We start from the raw sequence: 19,274 nt of genomic DNA on the forward strand, positions 1-19,274 counted from the left end.
GCCCTGGGCCGGTACGTGGTGACCCTGTGAGGCTCCGGGTCCGCGGCCGTCTGCCTGGTCGTGCCCGCAGGCAGCGGGAGGCCTCAGGGGTGCTGGCGGCGTGCGCTGTTCCCGCAGCCGGTCGGGGCAGGGCCAGGCGGGGACAGAGGTGGCCAGTGAGGCCTGAGGGGCCGACAGCGTCGTTCCCCGTGTGTGGGACGCCGTACGTGAGGGTTTTGTTCCTCTGGAAGCGGTCTGGTGTGACTCAGGGTGTGGGGCCGGAATAGCTGGCCGCGAATCACCGCTGGCGATGGCTGTGGGAGCTGCCGGTGTCCCTGGGCGTAGCGCTAACGGTGTTTCTCTCCTGTTCGCCCAGGGTGTCTTCATGAATAACTTAAATGATCCTCCCAACTGGAACATCCTGCCGCATCACAGAGAGCCCAGGGATGAAGGCAGCAGGTGGAATTACGCCTTGCTGGTCCCCATGCTGGGCTTGGCTGCCTTCCGTAAGTAGCACAAATCCGCCCTGCTGGGCGTTGCTGTGTTTGGGCGTCTGACCGCAGTGAAAGCTCTGAACAGGAGCAAATCTCAGCAACAAAGCAATGCCCCAGCTGGGGACTTCTGCTCTGTTCGCTGTCCCTGGAACCTGCCTGTGTTTGGGAATCTCACAGTAACGCAGCTTATAACATTGGGGCAGTGGCCGTTTTTGACACATGGCGTTCAATCTCTTTTAATAAACTCCAGAAAGATCTCTCATAACTAGTATGTTAGAGGGTCCCACGGTAACAACCCCAGAGAGGTTGTGGTGTATGTCTGCTTACTGGACCTGAAAATTTCTCAGTACAGTTTATGCATGAAAAACTTCCATCCGGTTTACCAATAATTCCTTTTTCCTTCTTAAGTAAGTGTACGTACTAGGAAAAAAAAAATTCTAATGGATATGTTCAAACAAAACATGATCCTTGAAAGAGACCTGTGAAGTGTGGAGCTGCAGAAATGTGTGGGATGTGGACCTGTGGGATGTGTGAACAGAAGTGAATATCATGGAACTATATAATAAATAAATAAATAAATAAATAAATAAATAAAGAGGGACCTCGGAGATCAATCAGTTCTAACCCCTGACGCAGGCAAAGTTGACAACCACTGAATTGTGCACTAGATCAGGTTGCCCAGGGCCCCATCCAGTCTGGCCTCGAACTCCTGCAGGGATGGGACATCCACAGCTTCCTGGAGCAGCCTGTTCCTTACTTCACCACTCTCTCTGTAAAAAATATCCCCCTGACATCTAATCTAAATCTCCCCTCTTTTAGTTTTAAACCCATTCCCTCCTGTCCTATCAATATCTACCCATGTAAAAACTTGATTGCCCTCATGCTTGTAAACTCCATTTACATATTGGAAGGCTACTGTCACATTTCTCCTGAGCCTTCATCAAGCTGAACAAGCCCAGCTCCCTCAGCTTGTCTTCATAGTAGAGGTGCTCCAGCCCTCTGATAATCTATGTGGCCTCTTCTGGACCTGCTCCAATAGCTTCACATCTTTCCTGAGCTGGGAGCCTCAGATCTGAAAGCAGTATTCCAAGTGGGCTCTGACAGGGGCAAAGCAGAGAGGAACAGTCACTTCTGTCACCCTGCTGGACACTCCTCAGTGTCATCAAGTGGAGTGGGTGGGGGGAGGAAGGAACATTTTCACCATTGAATAACCTCTTTAGGGGCAAAATTAATTATCCATACCCATCAATGCTGTTCATTGTAGTCTCGTTTATGTATTTTAGGCTGGATCTGGACCAGAGAATGTCAGAAAGAAATAGAAAGAGAAAAAAAAGAATATTATAAAAAGCAGTCATCTTTACAAAAAGACCTGGAAGCCAAGTACCGGGATATAATCATAGAAAATCGTCGTGCAGTTGCACACTTGGAGCTGGAGCTTGAAAAGGAACGCAACAGGACCCTGAGTTACCGTGAAGCCCTCGTGTCCCAGAGTCGTAAACTAGTAGAAGAGAGAAGGATCCTAGAACAGGAGCAAGAGAAATTAGAGAGAGAAAAAGAAGTTCTTTTGCACTCAGGAGCAGCAGGAACCTTGTACCAAAGCTGTCTGGCAAAGGAAGAGGAGTGGCAGAAGAGAGCCAACACTTTACTAAAAGAATTTGAAGATGGGCTTAAAGAAAGACAGGAAATCTACTGCAGTTTTGTAGTACCTAAAAGTCAGAGACTAGAAATAGAGAAAAATCTGCTAGTTAAAGCAGCAACTGATCCGGTTGCTATGGCTTTACATATGGAAAGTGGCTTAAAAGATATTTTCAAACATGATAACTATTGTGGCAATCTGATGAACAAAAACAGAAGTCAAAACGGAAGACTTATGTGGCTGTATTTGAGATACTGGGAACTAGCTATTGAATTACAGAAGTTCAAGAGGGTAGAAAATGTAATGTTAGGAAAACGTTAGGGGAAGTAGTGGTGATTTATGCAATCTACTATGAGGAATAGGGACAACCACAGCTGTAGTCTGAAGCTGATAAATTCTTTCTGGATTTCAGTTTCTGCTCTTCGTTGCATTTGTATCTGCATGGGACGTGCAGTGTTGTTTAACAACAGATGCTCCAGTGAGCTGTGCATGCTCTAAAACTGTGTTTGTGTATCTCTGTATTACACTGCAGTCTGCAGTACAAGCTTCAGTAGGTATCAGAAGCAGCAAAACAATTTGATTTAGAGTAATTTACCCAGTTGAAGGTCATAGTCCATCAATAGAGAAGTGCAATTTTTCTTCCTTAAGTGGATGATAATGTCATGCTCCTTATTCCTGATGTTCTGCACGGTGTCTCAACACTGTCTTTCTTTTTTCAGCAGAACTTTGGAAGAAACCACAATTGAGTAAGGTGTCTGTCACGTAATGTGTGTGCATATATACATACATTTATAAAAATATGTATGTATGTTTGTGTACATGTATGTAAGAAAAGAATAGTATAATTATGTTTCATATTAATCAGTCTTGCATTGTCTTCCAGACTTAAAATAAAAACAGGACTTCATGAACGTCCAGAAGATGGTAATTAAAATAACATGTAAAGAAACAGATTGATTGAAGTCACATTGAAGTTGGGGAGACATGCTTGAATATTAAATAGTACGTAGACTTGCAGTTATATTCTCACCGTACGTTATTCACATTAAGAATACCTATGTTTTTCTTTTCCTCAAAGTTTTAGTTGTAACCCAACAGTGTGTCTCCATTATAGACATTACTGTGCTGCTGCCTCTGCATCCCAGTGCACTTGGTACATTTTTAGCTTTCAGGAACCACGATAGTCATTGCACCTGGTTGTACTGCTTGTACAGGTGTTCCCAGCTAGGAGCCTAAATGCAGCTGGGCACTGGTAGCCACCCTTCCCCTTCCTGACTGTGTCTGTGCTCCCAGACCTGAAGTGCACTGTTCCACAGCTCTTAAATTTTGAGCTTATAGGCCACCCCTTCATGTCCACACGGCCGTACAGATTTAAAAAGAAGGCATTTTACTTTTATTACCACAATATACAGATCCAGATTAAATTAATAAAACATTACATTTCCATGCTTGAAATCCCTTACAGCTTTGTTCTTTAGCCAATAGAAAAAACAGGAACCACCTTCATTTTCAAAAGTGCCATGTATGTTGGAGCGTACCTCTTTTTCTTTCTACTTTCTAATCCAGCCTTGGAGCCCAAAAAGGAAGTGTTTACCTTTTTGTTTATAATGCCGATCTTCTCTGTTACTTGTCTTCAATTAATGTTTTTAATTTGTTGGTTCTTTAGCATTTCTTTATTAACTGCCAAACGTTTGCTCTAGGCAATTAGCTGTCACATAGCCCAAAAACAATCCAACTCAGTGAATGCCTATCCAAGTTTGACAAAGATCTCCAGCAGATGCAGTTTTCTCTTACTACTGCCTCTCAGTTGCATTTTATTCAAGAACAACAGACAGAAGATAAATCTTCTGAAGTAATGTATACAACCTAATTCAGTTTCTCAGCAAAAATAACACGGAACAAAATTCTTAAACACGTTTGTTTCCCAAATACTCTATTTTCCATCTGTCTTTTTGCCCACCTTTGTGGTGTTACTCATTTTGTTGTATTAATTTATTAGCTTCTTATGGGCTGTTCTATTTTATTTTTAAATAAAGTTTAAATGATTAATTATGGGGAAAAAAGACATACAATCACAGTCATTAGAAAGGCTACAGGTTATCTGGATGCCAAGCTTATGCAGGTTGCACCGTGAAAATGTGAGTTAGTACTTTTGTGTAGCTGTTGCAGCTGACCACATGTACATGCCCTAAGTGCCCATTAGAACAGATCTGATCAAACAACTTATCTTGTGTATAATTCCTTCAGGATGTGTAAGGTGTGACCACACAGCTGTCGTGTTTCATGTGTACATCCAAGCAGTTACAGCAACACAGCTAGCAAACAGTAGACAGTGAATTGATGCCAATACATTCAAGCCTCAGATCTTGACTTTGTACATCTTCACTAGTTTTTAATATTAAAAGTTGAAATGCTATGGTTTTTCAGTTTTTTTTATAGTTCATGTCCTTGACATCAATTCAAAATTAAAAAAAAATGAAATCAAGAGGGTAAAATACTTTTTTTCAGTACAAATGAATGAGTTGAAACTTCATATGTTTGATCTTACGTGGTTGGATACAATGTGATGTTGGATATTCACCCTCACTTCTTTATAAGTTATCAACTATTTCTACAACTAAGTGTGGAACTGTTGTTCCTGGACACTTGCAGATCAGTGTATTAAGAGTATATTAAGATCAAGGAGTTTATTTCAGGAAGATTTTTCCGCATGTGTAACTAGTTTAGAAGCATCAGTCCTGTTAATTTCTACCAGAACTCATGTTTCTTAGTTTGCTGTGTATTTTTGAAACATTCCCCTGTTGTGAACTGTTATTTTGAGAGATCTATTGTGAACTGTTGCCCAGCAACTATTGTTCTGGATTAGCTATTTGTTTGAAAATGCCCATGTATATATATGCAAAATGAAAGAACAATTTGTTTTCAAATATTTAATGAAGGGTGTTGTTTTTTATTTTTATTTTATGAAAATACCATTTGTGTTAAACAAGCAAACAAGGATAACAAATAAAAGAAATCCTTACATCTTTCTTCAGTGTTTTATTACTTGGGTGAGGTAGGTGGGAGGAGTGGAATTTGCTATTTTATGTCAACTTTCTAAGCACACTTCACAATCTTAAGGCTGTATGAGTTGTTTAGTTTTTAAACAGGCACGCAGAAGTGTGGTTTTTTTTAAAGGAAAAGCATCATTAAATACACAAGAGCACCAATATTAACTGAAGGTAAGTGATTACAGATGACCACCACACTGTGTGAAAATGAACAGATGCTGTCTAGATGTTCAGATATATTGCCTAACAACCTGGTGTGAAGGATCCAGTGCACTACTAGGGATTTCCTTGAGCAGTTCATGGGGGAAGATGAAGGAATCTAGCAAACCATGCATCATTCTAAATTGTCAATAGAAACTGTTCCAGCCTATGAAAGATACAGGACTGTCTTTTGTTCATAGTTGTGTTTAATATTTTAGATGTGATGCCTATGTAATTTAAGATGAACAACATAACTGATGTGCAGACACTGTAGCATGACATAGGTCCACATGCCAATTGGATTGTAAGTATTCACCAGAACAAGTGTGGAGAGTCTTAGTCCATCTAGTTGAAGACACCATTGCAGGGATGTTTGCAACACCAGTATCCACACAGCAACTTTGGTCTAGAAATCCAATTTCCCTCACAAGCATTACTCTGCAAAAAAAACCATTACTGATAAGTACTCCTGAAAGTGCTAGCTACTGTAGTGGTTAGTAATGGGAGTACCTGAAGGTAAATGCAGCCTCTGAAAACTGAACCTGAGGAAGAGACTGAGGAGTGCAGAGAGAAAATGAGATGCACCATGGTTGCAACTCATTGTCACACACCCCAAACAGCCCTGTGCTCTGGGCTGATTCCACCAGAACTGGCCAACTGCTGCAAAACCCCTCCTTTGCCCTTCTTACAAGCACTCCTGCAGGTTTGTCTTTCTTAGACACCTGACTTCTGAACAGGATTTACACAGTACAAACAAAATCCTCAGCTAAAGCAGTTGGTGCTTCATGTTATTAAGTGCTGACCCCCCCATGTGGCTAATCACACTTCTTGTCAGCAGTCTGAGCTGCAACCTCCTGTTTTCTAAGCTCACTTTGTGGGCAGATCTTTCTGCTCCAGGTGCACTTGGAGCATGATAATAAGAAAGATGAGAAGAAATGTGTTTTTTGTTGACCAAAACAGAATGAATTTTTCTACACCAAACCAGGTTTTATGGTAGACCTTTGTGTAAAGATGACATGCATGGCTGTAGTTCAGCAGCATCCCAGTATCTCATTGCATACCACAGCACCAGCACCATTAAAGTTTCCTGAATGGGCTGCCTGTGGAAAACATTATTAACATAAATAACATAATTAACATAACACCCTACCTCTGTTATGTTCCCAACAGCCTGAAACGGAGTTTCAGTGAGCAATCTGTTGTTTCTCCTCTGTGGTTATACAAAATGACTTCTCTTCCATCCAGAAAAGTTTACAAATGCATGAGAAGGCTATCCCTTCAAGGTATCCCTGCATGAACTCCTGTGGTACTGATGATGGCAATGTGTGAGCACACACACAGGAATTCAGCCCTGCCAGCTGAGGAGCTGTGCCTTTTGTCTGCTTACCAGCTAGAGTTGGAGAACAACAGAGCATAAAACTTAGACCAAGTTACAGTTCTACAGAATATTTCTTGGTGTGGCAAACTCTATAACCACCTGTTGTTTAATATTACCCCTAAAACTAAGTGACTGAAACATTTTGCCTGTGTATCTTGTGTTCTGATGGCATCGTTAGAGTCCCTTATGCTCAGGATTTTGAGTATCCTGAACTTGGGGATCAGTGCTCCTTCTATGTACATCTGGTCAAGGATTTTGCCCACTGTTAGCTCACAAAACTATTCCTTATTTTCTTTGAGTATTTTTTACAGAAGGTCTGGATTTTGCCAGGTACAGACTGTCAGAGCATTTTGTTTGACTTCCAAATGTTCTTCATCACTTCTATCTTCCCCATCACACTCTTCCAAATAGGAATTCTATGCTCTAGGCATCCTGCAGTACAGTTACCTCTCTCCTTATATTTCTGTCTTTTCCTGTTTGAGGCTCACCACACAACCTCTGCTATGCACAATCTTCCACTTCATTTCTCTCAATGTCTGAGTCAGGCTTTATTTTTGCCCCGGGTGATGGCAGCAGAAAGAGGAGCAGGTGCTAAGCCACCATGCCTTGGCTCTCATTTTGGATGCTTGCCACCACAGGAATATCTAGATGTGGAGAGAAGCGCTTCATAGATGATGTTTCTCCACCTTGAAGGTTTCTCTGCAGGAGGAGCATCATGTTGCTCTGAAGGGAAGATGGTGAACATGCCACAAGCATGTTCAAAGGAGGTGAGAGAGTATCAGTAGGGTCGTGGGAGAAATTTTACCACTGACTATCTCTTTCCTAAGACCTGCCAAGGACGTCTTCTAGAGGCTTGCCATCTGTTCATGAATTGAGGCTTTTGAACGAGAGAAGGAAAACATATTGCTAACAGTGAATACCTACAGGATAGCTCTGGAACTCTAGAGCACCTCTGAAAATAATATCATGATTTACCACTGGAAGAATGGAAGGAAGTATTAAGTGAGGAATCTACCATATTCTTGATTGTCTCTAAAATACAATCCTCATAGTAATGCAACTTGAATCTGTAACATGTAACCTATCAGCAGTCTATGACTCTTCACCTCTTCATAGGCATGCACAGATCTGTATATTCTTTCCATGACACATATAGATTCATGTCTCATTTTTGGGTAGTGCTGTGTGGAGCCAAGAGTTGGACTCAGTGATCCTTGTGGGTTCCTTTCAACTTTGGATATTCTGCAATTCTATGATCTAAGAAAAGTCCTGCATAACTCTAAGGAGAACTTAATTGCAGAGCAAAGGAAGAGACCCTGTTGAATAAGCAAATAACTCTGTGTCTCTGGCTCTGTGCAGCAGTGCACAGCCTTGTGCTGCAGTCAGTGTGAGACGAGAAAAGCTTGTCCTACAACACGTCGAGGAATAAGCCATTGCTGCAAGTGCATTCGATGCACGGTACGTTGTTTGCTCCAATCCACAGGGTGGCAATGTAGGCAGCCCCTTGGCCAGCTGCAGCTGGTGGCAGTGTTGCTGCAGGTCCTGCGCAGAGCACAGTGCTGCCGTGACACACCGTTAGCTGAGCATCGATAAAGAAAGTTGAGCTAGGTGGTGTACCAGCATCTTTGCTTCTGCACATGTTTAACAATTTAAAAGCTACTGGAGCCTGGCATTACCAAAGTAAGAGAAACTCTGAAATGTATTCTTGGATCCTGATACAAATTGAAACAGAAATTTTTATATCATCTGAACATTCCGTGTCATTTATTTCACATCATGTCAGTTAACCCTCCAGTAATTTGGTTCCCAATGGAAGACAAGATCATTCCTGCTATCATTTATTCATAGAATCATGGAATCATTCAGGTTGGAAAAGACCTTAAAGATCATTGAGTCCAACCACAACGTACTACCCTAACTCTAACAACCCTCCACTAAATCATGTCCCTGAGCACCACATCCAAATGGTTTTTAAACACATCCAGGGATGGTGACTCAAGCATCTCCCTGGGGAGCCTATTCCAGTGCTTAATAACCTATATCAGCTTGCATGGCACTAAAGGAGAACCATGGTATTTTAGGATTAATAAATTCCATACAGAATCTTGATTACCAAGGATTTATGATTACATAGCATCATTAACATGTAGCTATGATACAAATTGTTTGGACACCAATAATCATAACCAGATTCAGATACTGAAAAAGGTACTATGTATGACTTCACAAAGCTCTAGAACTAAACCCTACAAGCCAGAGAAAGTAGAAATATGAAATAAATCAGGAGAAGATGTTTGCTTTTCCTGACTGCCTTTTGTCCATTATTTATTACTATTTCATATTGCCTACAGTGTGAATGCTGGGATTGTCTCCTTCTGATTTGAGCAGAATAATAACCCAGGATGAGCCTGCAGCTCCTGGAACATGCATTTTTTTACTTCTTTTCCAAAAGGTCAGTGTTTTTCTCTGAGTCTGGAAATTGAGGTGCTGCAGTTTGGAAGTTCTCTATTGTCACTTTTAAGTGAAAATTGATTTTTCTGTACAAGGGAAGCACATTAAAGATAGTTGTTTTGGATATCTGTGAAGCATTTGCCACTTCACCACAGCTGTGTATTAGCTGAACTAAATAGGAGATACAAAGTGAATAAAGAAAGAAGTAAATATCTGATGATGATGGTAAGCTGTGCCAAAAGCAGAAATGATGGTCTAGGGGAATGTTACTGGTGCATTTGCTCAAGCTGAGAAACAGACCTTTTGTCACTCTTCTACTAATGACCAAGGACAAAAGTAGTAGCATGTTAGTGAAATGTCCATGACACAAGCTCGGAAGTATCAAAAAATACTGGAAAAAGTAGAGTATCATTCAGGCAGAACTCAGTGTACTGGAGTTGCATGAACTGAGATAAATTTAAAATATATTTGGGTAACTTAGAAAAAGATATTCTGCTGCAGGCTAGGAACCACATAAGGAGAAGAAAAGCTTTGATCCAGTGGTAATCAGGAGACAGATAATCTGCAAAACTGACGAAGTCATGAAAAAGGCAAATGATATCACTAGGAAGATTAATAGAGATATTTCAAGTAAAGATAAAGAAATACTTGTGTCTGATTACAAGGCACAGGAAAAATCCTGGGCTGCTGTGTATGGTTTTAGCTTTTCATGTCAAGGATGAAGATTTTTTGTAATTTCTCTATTTGAGATACAATGGAGAACCTTTTTGCAGGGAAGAAACTAATCACCTTGCTATATCTAGCCTAGCAAAAGTAAAGCTGAGGATGTTCAAATGCAGGAATCAGCTGTGTGCTGACCTATGGCTGTCATAAGTACAAATGAAAAGGAGCTGGACTCATATGTGATACGATTGGAAATGAATTTTTTATAAAAAAAGAAATAGAAACAAGCTCAATTCTCTAAAGCAGAAAGCAGGCATAAGAATGCTGAAATTCTAGATCACTCTTTAGGTAACTGAGATTAAAATCAGTTTTAATCGACATGTTGCAAGGGGGTGTATCTGTTTGCTTTGGAAGGGACTGGACATAGAAGATCCCTTCTAGTTCTTTATATTGATCACCCTGTACGGCTTAGCTGACAAAATTCTCACGACATAAACTGGGTTAGATATTGTATGTAGTTTTCTGAAGCAACTACTTACCTACTGATGATAGTGAAGAACAGAGCTGTGTTGTTATGACTGTACTGAGAGGACCCAAGTGGTATCTGCGATATTCATTAGCCAGTGTTTCTCTTTTCCTTCTGACCATCATAGGGCCGTTGAAAAGGTGAAGGGACCTTTGATTCCTGTCTATTTACAAGATGTTCTAAACTAGTTGTAAGGGTAAGTAGATAATGCTTATAATTGTAAAGGTCAGATTTTATAATCCCTTTCGTTCTCCATCCTTTCTGTCTAAACATTTAATAGAATATCTCTTGCAGAGAAGGAAGAAGATGCTTCAGTAATTACCATTAGCATATTCTGTGGGAAACTGAATGTAATGATGATTCACAAGTTTATATTCACAATAAAAGAAAAAGTATGAGGCCTCCTCTGACTTGCAAGGCCAGTGGAATCACTTTACTTCATATTTGTTGGGGTTATATATGTATTTAAGTGAGTTTAAACAGGGGAGTGGCAATGACCTTATAGGTGATTACAGTTTATAGCCAAATTATCTCCCGAATTACATTAACTGAAATCAATGCCTTATACTAGATGAACAGATTGTTCCATAAAACCTTGCAAGATAAAGCATTAATAAGTGTTGGAGCTGACTTGGTCAATTGGATGATTTGCTGACGCTTCTTTTTACCACAGGTCTGCAGTTTCAAGTTTAGTGCCAAAGGTTCACTACATATAGCTGAAGACAGCAAATAGATGGTCTCTTTTTGTGCAGATTTCTAACTAGCTGCCTGTTTCACAAACTCCTTGCTGTGGGAGCTTTTTCAGGAAGGAAATTTAAAACATGGTGAAGTTACAGCTCCCCAATCCTGGCCTGGAGGACAGGATACCTTCCCACACAGAACTTGAGGTCCTTGAGAAAGAAGAGGCAGACTCCAGACCTAAATGGGACAACAAGGCTCAGTACATGCTGACATGTGTAGGGTTTTGTGTTGGCTTAGGAAACGTGTGGCGGTTTCCGTATCTCTGCCAGAGCCATGGAGGAGGTATGTCTTTAATTTATCTTAACTAATGCTGGGTATAAGCTAGGTTTAAATTCACTTTTGGGAAACAAATAGTGGAATACTTTCTTTAGAACGGATCAGTTCCTATAGAGACAGTGATGGTCTTCTCTAGAAGACTGTCTGATAGAGAAAGTTATTTCACAGGTTGTAAACTTCCACTAAGTCATGTTGGTGACAAGAGAAAAGGGACTGTTTTTATTTTGAGATATGATTGATGCAATCAGCTTTGTACTGTCAAATAAGCAGTATGTTTTCTCAGTTTAAAATTAATCATGATCCTAAATGATCTTTTCATAATAGGATCTTCACTGGTTTTTGACTGATCTGTGAATTGGTTGTAGTGTCAGTGTGCAAATGATTTACGATATCATCAGTAACAGCACAGAAGTAGTTGACTTTTTAAGTTTTTTTTAGTTAGTGTCATTAAGTCATTCAAATTCTGAATATATATTGTTTACCATTTAATTTACTGTGACTTCTTAGGGTTCAAGTTAAGACTAAATGACCATATTGTAAAATTCCCTGATTTGCTGTTAGTTCTTAAAGATAACCTTAAGCTGGACCCTTGCTTAAATATTATACGACAATATTAATATCACATTGTGTCTACTTTCCCTCTCAAACAATATTACATGTGTAGATTTGTCTCAAACCTGATTTTTCTTTATGGAAACAATACGTAACTTATTTCAGATGAAAAGCCGAATGTAGGTATGTTGACAGAGAAACTCATTTGCATGTGTTCCCCTCATCTACTGCTCTAGCAAATGATAGATTTTGGGCAGCTCAGCAGCAGCTTGCATACTGAGTCAAGCTGCCAAGTTGGGAATGATGCATACTACTATACTTCAGCACCATGCTCTCTCACCAAGCACTTCAGCTTGCCATGCTCTCAACAGTTTTCTGAAAGTCTATTCTGCCTACTATCAACTTGGCATCTGCATTGCACCCCAGGATATGAGTAAAGTGTTTGCTCTTTTGGAGTATTTGATCATGAAGGAAAAAGGAGCAAATGTGTGTCTTAAAGATCCGTATTTTCAGGTAATTTTCATTAAACGTACATAGAGAGATGTTTAAGAATTGATCTTCTTAGTTGGAGTAGGGATCAAGGAGGGCTTTGTCAAGAGTTACTGATACAAACTCAGGGGCATCTGGCTACATATTATTCAGATGACTCACTTGCAAGAATAAATGTTTTTATTACTAAGTTTTTTTAAACATTGACTGGTGTTTAGGGCATGCAGAGTGAGGTGAAGGTCGTTTGCAGCATTGCCAGCTCTCGTAACAAAAAGGTTACGCGTTGGACAAGAAGAGTCATAGCCCTCATTTTGCAGCTTTTTCCAAGTTAACGCAGACAAAACACACGGTTCTTGCAGGTTGACTAGGAAGCAAGCTAATCCAGCACCCGAGATGGTTTTTACCATATTTCAGCATTTTACTGCTGAAATACGAGGAATATGAAAAACGAGGAGAAAGGAACATCTCAATCAGTACCAAGATTTCTCCTTAGGAGGTTAAATGTTTAAATAATGGTAGCACAGTCCCCTCAGGCACTCCCATTCCTGTTTCCCAGGGATAGCTCCCAAATGCAGTAAGAGCAGGGCAAGAACCTGCTACCTGAAACAGAGACTGTTGGCTGTCACACATCTTGTGATCAGATCTGCTGAGGCCCTGGTGCCTTAGACCTGGCAACAGGCAGTCTGTGAGGGAAGTCATGAAGAGAAGAGACAGAGGATAAGATCAAGTCCTAAGTCATCACAGAACCATAGATTATCCCATAATGTACATGTGGATTCAAGGTTGTGTAGGTTACCTCATGAAGATACTTTCCAAGTGTCTAGAATTGCAATCTTAGCTTCTTTGTTTTTAAAATACAAGTTACATGGATTACAGTTTGGAACCATTTAGCACCAGTGAGGTCTGCTAGTAAAGGTGTACATTTTAAGCAAGGATTCTTCAGGATTAAGGTGGATGTCCATCTAGTTTGTGAACCAGCATTTGCACATTTTATAGTCCTCATGAAATGTAAATGACGTATAGGAATTTACAAAATATACCCTTGTAGTTAATGAACTTCTTTGAAGGAGGATTTTTTTTGTGGGGTTGTGAAAAATTGCCTTTGTTGGAGGTACATAGGAAGACAATTATATATATATTATATATTATATATTGTATATGTTATATAGACAACTCTTATTTTCAAATGTTTGTGTTTAAATACAGAATTATTTGAGGGCTGCCTCTTCTTGCACATAAAACTGTGGTCGCATTTTAACTACATCCAAACATAGAAAAAGAAACTGATGCTTACATAATTTGCTGTTGTTGCTGTAAATTATAAGATTGTATTTTTAAAAATGAAGTATATTCTACTGTAAAAAAAATAGTACAATAGAGCATATTCCATCTTTTTAAAAATAATTTGAGTCTTAAAATCTGTAAATACATCATTACCACCAGCAAACTAGACTTCAATACACACGATGTAAAAGCTGCAGTGTTTGCCTGTGCTTTCACTCGTGTAATGAGATCGAGACTTCCTCTCATTTGATTGCTATCTCTGACATTACACATAGCTTTTGTTTAATCGTTATTGAGTAACATGTCATTTAATCAACTGTTAAACATTTTTGTTTCATCCCTGATGAGTATTATAAAAAAGAGGATGTATATTTAATGTTTAATCCATCAATAAAAATAAGTCTCTAGGTCTACAGCTTGCGTATGTCTCTAGTAAATGTTGCCACTTTTTCATCTCCATGCGTGACACCCTGAATGAAGTGGTGACAATGACACCAGCAGTCAATACAGGGTAGCTTCCTCTGGGACCAGTATTCTAACTACTGCTGAGCATTCAGGATATGATAATGTAAACATCTCAGTCTGAAATTTATCTGTGTTCCCTTTTCTGTTAAAGCCTTTTTCTTTTTTTTTTTTCCAATGTTACATTAGAAAATCTTAGATAGCACTTCTTCTGAAAAAAAAAATGCAATAGTTTTACAGATGCATTGATATGTGTTCTGTAATACAGTACTGAAGCAGGATCAGAATGCAATATCTCAGCTGGAAAGTCTTCAGACTGGAAAGACTGCTCATTATTTATATACATTTATAGCGTATTAATTACTATTATTGGGTAACTCTACAAAAGGCATCCTTTTTCTTTCTGTGTACGGGCAAAGAAGGTCATGGAGTCCCTTTGCTCTCTCAAGAGTATGTCATGTTTAAAGACTTCTTTTACAACACATTAATAAAAGTACCTCTCATATGTATCTGAGGCCTCAGGAAATCCACTAGAAGTTGATGGAGCACTTGTGGCATGTCCTCTCACCATAGAAGATGGCTTGAGAAACTTGGAGCAATACATCACACTGTCCACAGAGAGAGCCCTTTGTGTAGGGATAGTGCTATTCCTGAATCTCATTACCTCAGAAAGTGAGGCTCAGTGTCTATCCAGTCTGCTAGAGCTGAGTGAGTGGAAGTACACTTTGCAGTTAAGATTTGTGAGAATGGCTCAGCCATGGAAAAAATGAAGCCCAAGACAGAATATAAATCAACCTGCTTCCTATTTGAAAGTGAAAAATTGATATTACTTTTGAATGATTTCTAAAGGAAATGTTTCATAAGAAAATGCTTCTAATTCTTCATAGAGGATGGCCTGATCTTCCCTCTTTTGCTAGCAGAGGTGATAATTACAAAAATAAATACTCTTTTTCTTGATAAGTATGATAAGAAACAAGTGGCCATAGGTTAAAATGAGTATAAAGGCTATTTACTTCCTTATACAACAAGATCTTTGACCAGGGTGAGAATTTCTAAGTCCTTAAAAGATCTCACTGTTGCCTGATTAAGAACAGAGATGTATCTCTCTTAGGAGTAAAGATTATTAGTAAATTCATCTTAGGAGAACTATGTGCTGGTCCATTCTTGCAGGTTGAGACTCAAAAGGTGAAAAGGAGTGCAAATGAGGAGTATTTGGATTAGGTAACTATATAGATACTCATGGTGGTCTACAGCCCCTCGCGAGGGGAATGGAGGGGCAGCACTGAGTTCTGCTCTCTGGTGACAGCAACAAGGCCCAAGGGAATGGGATAGGGATGTGTCAGGAGAGGGCCATGGTGGGGATTAGAGAAAGGTTCTGCACCTGAGGGCAATGGGCATGGAACAGGCTGCCCGGGGTAGCTGGCATAGCTCCAAACTACAGGAACACAAGGAGTGCTTGGACAAAACTTTCAGATTTGTGGATTAACTCCCATTTTGTGTGGAGCCAGGAGTTGGTCTTGATGATTGTCCTAGATCCCTTCCAGATGAAGGTATTCTGTGCTACTGTGATCCACTGCTGAGGAAGGTCTTTAGCAGAGAAAAGTGAAATTGATGTATGGTAGAAGCCTATCCAGCAGCCAAAATGGAAACTAATAAGGCAAGATCAAGATGGAGCAGGCATACAAACTCTGTAGGGTCAGGTTGTAGATTATTATGAAGTTTCTTGGGATTCTGGTATAAAACTGAGAGAACACTCTGGAACTGAAATTGCTGGTGTAAACACAGTCATCTCCTTACCTCATCTTACCCTCAGGAGAGCTCTGGGACAGAGTGGGACACGAGGGCAAGTGTGAGCCAACCTGACGTGAGATAGGAGAATATGACATGACCAGCTTTTATCTCCATACATAGATAAATAACTTGATCTCTATGAAAGGGCAGAGGTTGTGTGTGGTGTGGTTGTCCCACTGACGCTCTCATGCAGAGAAGAAGTCAGCAGGATGTACAAAGATGGATCGCAGTGGTGAGAGAACACTTACCACATACACTGCATAAGTCCTACTATCTGTGAAAGCAAGAATGAAACAGCTGGGAGAAGTTACTTACAGGAATAGGGTGGAGTATCAGTACAGTACAAACTCTCCGGAGCCAAATCTGCAAGCATTGCATGCCTTATCAGATTAAGAGGGGCCCTTAAGTGCGTATCAGATCACGTTCCAGCACAGCTAAGCAAGTCTATAAAGACAAAATGGGACAGCTAATTAACTCTTTTGCATTGTTAGCAGTGGCTCTGGGTAGCAGTAGTTCAGTTTCCCCAAGGATAGGCTGGACCACCATCCTCCATTCCTTTCTGGTGTTACAAATATCCTGATATTCCTCTAAAGTGAGAGAGTAACAGTCTGGGGCACCTTGATCTAACTTGTAGCTGCAAAATTTGTCTGTAAAATTTGTCTGAGAAAATTGTGTCTGTACAATTACTTTTTGAATCTACATTCAACAAAAACATATTTTCTAGTGCATCAGTGGTTAGTCATTCAACCTGAGGCGTGGCATGTACATTTTCAAAGTGCTCAGCATTCTGAATAGCATTTTATGCATTTAAATGTCAGTATCAGTGATTACCAAATCTTTAAAATGTAAATCAAAGATAGGTGAATAACTAGAATTGTTTGAATTCCATAAGAGTAGAAAGAAAAAGAGCATAGTTGGCTAATTTCACTGTAAAAGTGATCACTTGAAGCAGCAATGTTGATTTTAGCAGACTTCATTTAAGCCCATAGAAAATTTTAATACAGATTATTTCTAAAACTCTTGTATGTATGCCATTATGAAGATACACAGTGAAGCAACTGAACACATACTATAGATCTTCCAAAAATATTCAACTGCCTTGTATTAAAAACTGTACTTCCCATTCTTCAAAATTTCTCCATCACTTTCTATACAGTTTTCACTGCATACATAAGGAAAAGTCAACAGGTACACAAACATGAACAGTTTATATGGTGTTCTGCAATTTTTTTTGTTCATGTCCCTGTATTATTTACCATCCGTGATTAGAAAGCGGATGATAGTTTGTAATGACATTTAGCTATAACTCTACTAAGACACAGTTTACAAGCATTTGCCTCTGCACTTTGGTATTCCAGTGTGGTGTTTTATGGTATCTCCATGTCTGAAGTGCACTTTATTAAGAAAAAAAAATGAACAAGGATTAAACCCTGAACTTCAGATCTTTCTTACTAAAACATAACAGTTGTTTTATACAGTTTTCAGGAAGAGTTATTGGCCAATTTATGGAGACAACCTTATTGGGGCTGGCACCATGCTCCATGCTCCTGCCTAATCATTCTTAGCTCTTTCAACAACTACGTATAATTTGGATGATTCACAGTTATAAAACCATAACTTTTACAGAAAAAAATGAAAGTCATTTCAGGAAAGTAATAGTCTTGCCTCCATTACCAATCCAAAGGTGGCTCCTTCAGAGTTTAACCTTGGGAATGAATAATTTAGGTGTGTGTTTGCCACTTGGGAAGAATAGAATTCCTACCTGAAACCACACACGTAATGAGGTTTCCTGCTTGCACATTATTCAAAGGCACGACAGATAAATCAGATAAAGGTTTCCACAACTCACTGTTCAAAAACCCAGAAGAACTGATGTTTGTGCTTTACTGTTGTATGTTAGTGACAGGAAGCTTTTTTTTTCTTGTCCATTACAGGAGCCTTCATGATCCCTTTCCTGATTTTGCTAATTCTGGAGGGTATCCCCCTGCTTCATCTTGAGTTTGCCATTGGTCAAAGGCTGAGGAAAGGCAGTGTGGGAGTCTGGAGTTCCATTCACCCTACCCTGAAAGGTGTTGGTAAGTCTGAGGATAAAAAGCCACATACTAAAGTACTATAACTAAAAACAAAGCTTCAGGCTTTTCTTTTGGTGTGCCATATTCTGGTTGAACCAGATGGTCTCCAGAGGAACTTTCCAACCTGGGCCATGACACTCTGTGATTCTGTGATCGTCACACACTTGAAAGGGATACAGACAGTTAAGATCACTGATGCAACAACTGTGTCTGTTAATCAATTACAAAAGATACTGCATGTGGAATTTTTCCAAATTCTTCAGAACCTTATTGCTCTCAGGACCAAATCATTAGCATTTACTCTCTCACAGAGAAGTCAACACAGGTTACTTGGGAGCAAGTGGAGAAGGAAAGATACTAACTTGGTTCCTACAGCTTTTCACAGACTGTGCCTCCTGGCAGCCAAACATCCCATAAAAATAAGATTAGTCACACACTTCTGCCTACCTTTGTGGAGGAGAAAGACAATCTGGGTCACATTTAGGAAAAATTCAGTTGATCTGTACATATACTTAGCTTCTCAGATTTCCTAGATATCAGAAGGCGAAACTTTGAATAGGAACTGTCCTCACCGGTGGGAGTTCATCTGCCCATAAACTTGGTTCCTAACTTCTGTTATTTTTCAGGCATAGCAGCAATGTGTGTATCTTTCCTGGTGAGTTTATATTACAATACTATCATTGCCTGGGTAATGTGGTATTTCTTCAACTCCTTCCAAGAGCCCCTGCCTTGGAGTACCTGTCCTCTCACTAATAACAGAACAGGTATGTTCTATGAAATGTTGCATTTTGTTTCATAGCACATTTATTTGTTTGTAGCAACTAGACTAATTAGGGCTTTTTCTGTAAGACAACAGTAAGACAGGCCAATACTGTAAGGAATATTGGGCTATTTTAATATTTGTGTTCTGTAAAAATGCACACTACATAAAGTTCAATATTTAATCTTTGAGGCCAGCATGGATGCTTTATACGAGACTTTGAAGCTGAAGTCACTGGAAAGATTTTGACAGATGTATTTACATACAGAATATTCACAAAGTGCAAGTTTGCATAAGCATTAATATTCTCCAGATTTAAATGTGGTTCTTCGTAACTCACATGCCAGCCTGATTGAAACATTGCTGAATAGCACTTCCATGTTTCTTACAGCAGTTATCAATGCTAATATTAAGTAGCAGAAATACTGTGAAATGGCAAAGTAACTTCATTAATAATTTCGATTTATCA

At 39.6% G+C, this 19,274-nt stretch overlaps 2 protein-coding genes across 3 annotated transcripts in view; both read left to right on the forward strand.

Annotated features, from left to right (window-relative positions):
- Nucleotides 1–6: 6 nt before the first annotated feature.
- Nucleotides 7–4,585, forward strand: CCDC127 (coiled-coil domain containing 127). 2 transcript variants are annotated; one of them, XM_019613884.1, is made up of 3 exons: nt 7–11; nt 356–485; nt 1,757–4,585. In XM_019613884.1, exons 2-3 carry the CDS (start codon nt 365–367, stop codon nt 2,428–2,430), a joined length of 795 nt encoding a protein of 264 aa, XP_019469429.1. In that variant the 5' UTR covers nt 7–11; nt 356–364; the 3' UTR covers nt 2,431–4,585. The 2 variants fall into 2 exon arrangements, with proteins under 2 accessions (XP_019469429.1, XP_003204916.1); XM_003204868.4 differs by lacking the exon at nt 7–11 and adding an exon at nt 21–202.
- Nucleotides 4,586–11,070: 6,485 nt separating this feature from the next.
- The window catches only part of SLC6A19 (solute carrier family 6 member 19), a 21,174-nt gene continuing 12,970 nt past the window's right edge, over nt 11,071–19,274 (forward strand). The window contains exons 1-3 of the mRNA XM_010708607.3: nt 11,071–11,401; nt 17,908–18,048; nt 18,672–18,809. Of these exons, the coding sequence (XP_010706909.1) occupies nt 11,200–11,401; nt 17,908–18,048; nt 18,672–18,809 (481 nt within the window). The 5' untranslated portion in view covers nt 11,071–11,199. The remainder of the gene's footprint in view (nt 11,402–17,907; nt 18,049–18,671; nt 18,810–19,274) is intronic.

This window comes from Meleagris gallopavo, chromosome 3 (assembly GCF_000146605.3).
Source record: "Meleagris gallopavo isolate NT-WF06-2002-E0010 breed Aviagen turkey brand Nicholas breeding stock chromosome 3, Turkey_5.1, whole genome shotgun sequence".
In the NCBI taxonomy this organism is placed as follows: Eukaryota; Metazoa; Chordata; class Aves; order Galliformes; family Phasianidae; genus Meleagris; species Meleagris gallopavo.

Excerpts from the sequence above, each read along its gene's own strand:
- CCDC127 (XM_019613884.1), top strand. The coding sequence starts at position 365 with ATGAATAACTTAAATGATCCTCCCAACTGGAACATCCTGCCGCATCAC. Across the intron at positions 486-1,756 it reads GCTGGGCTTGGCTGCCTTCC|GCTGGATCTGGACCAGAGAA; the intron begins GTAAGTAGCACA and ends TATGTATTTTAG.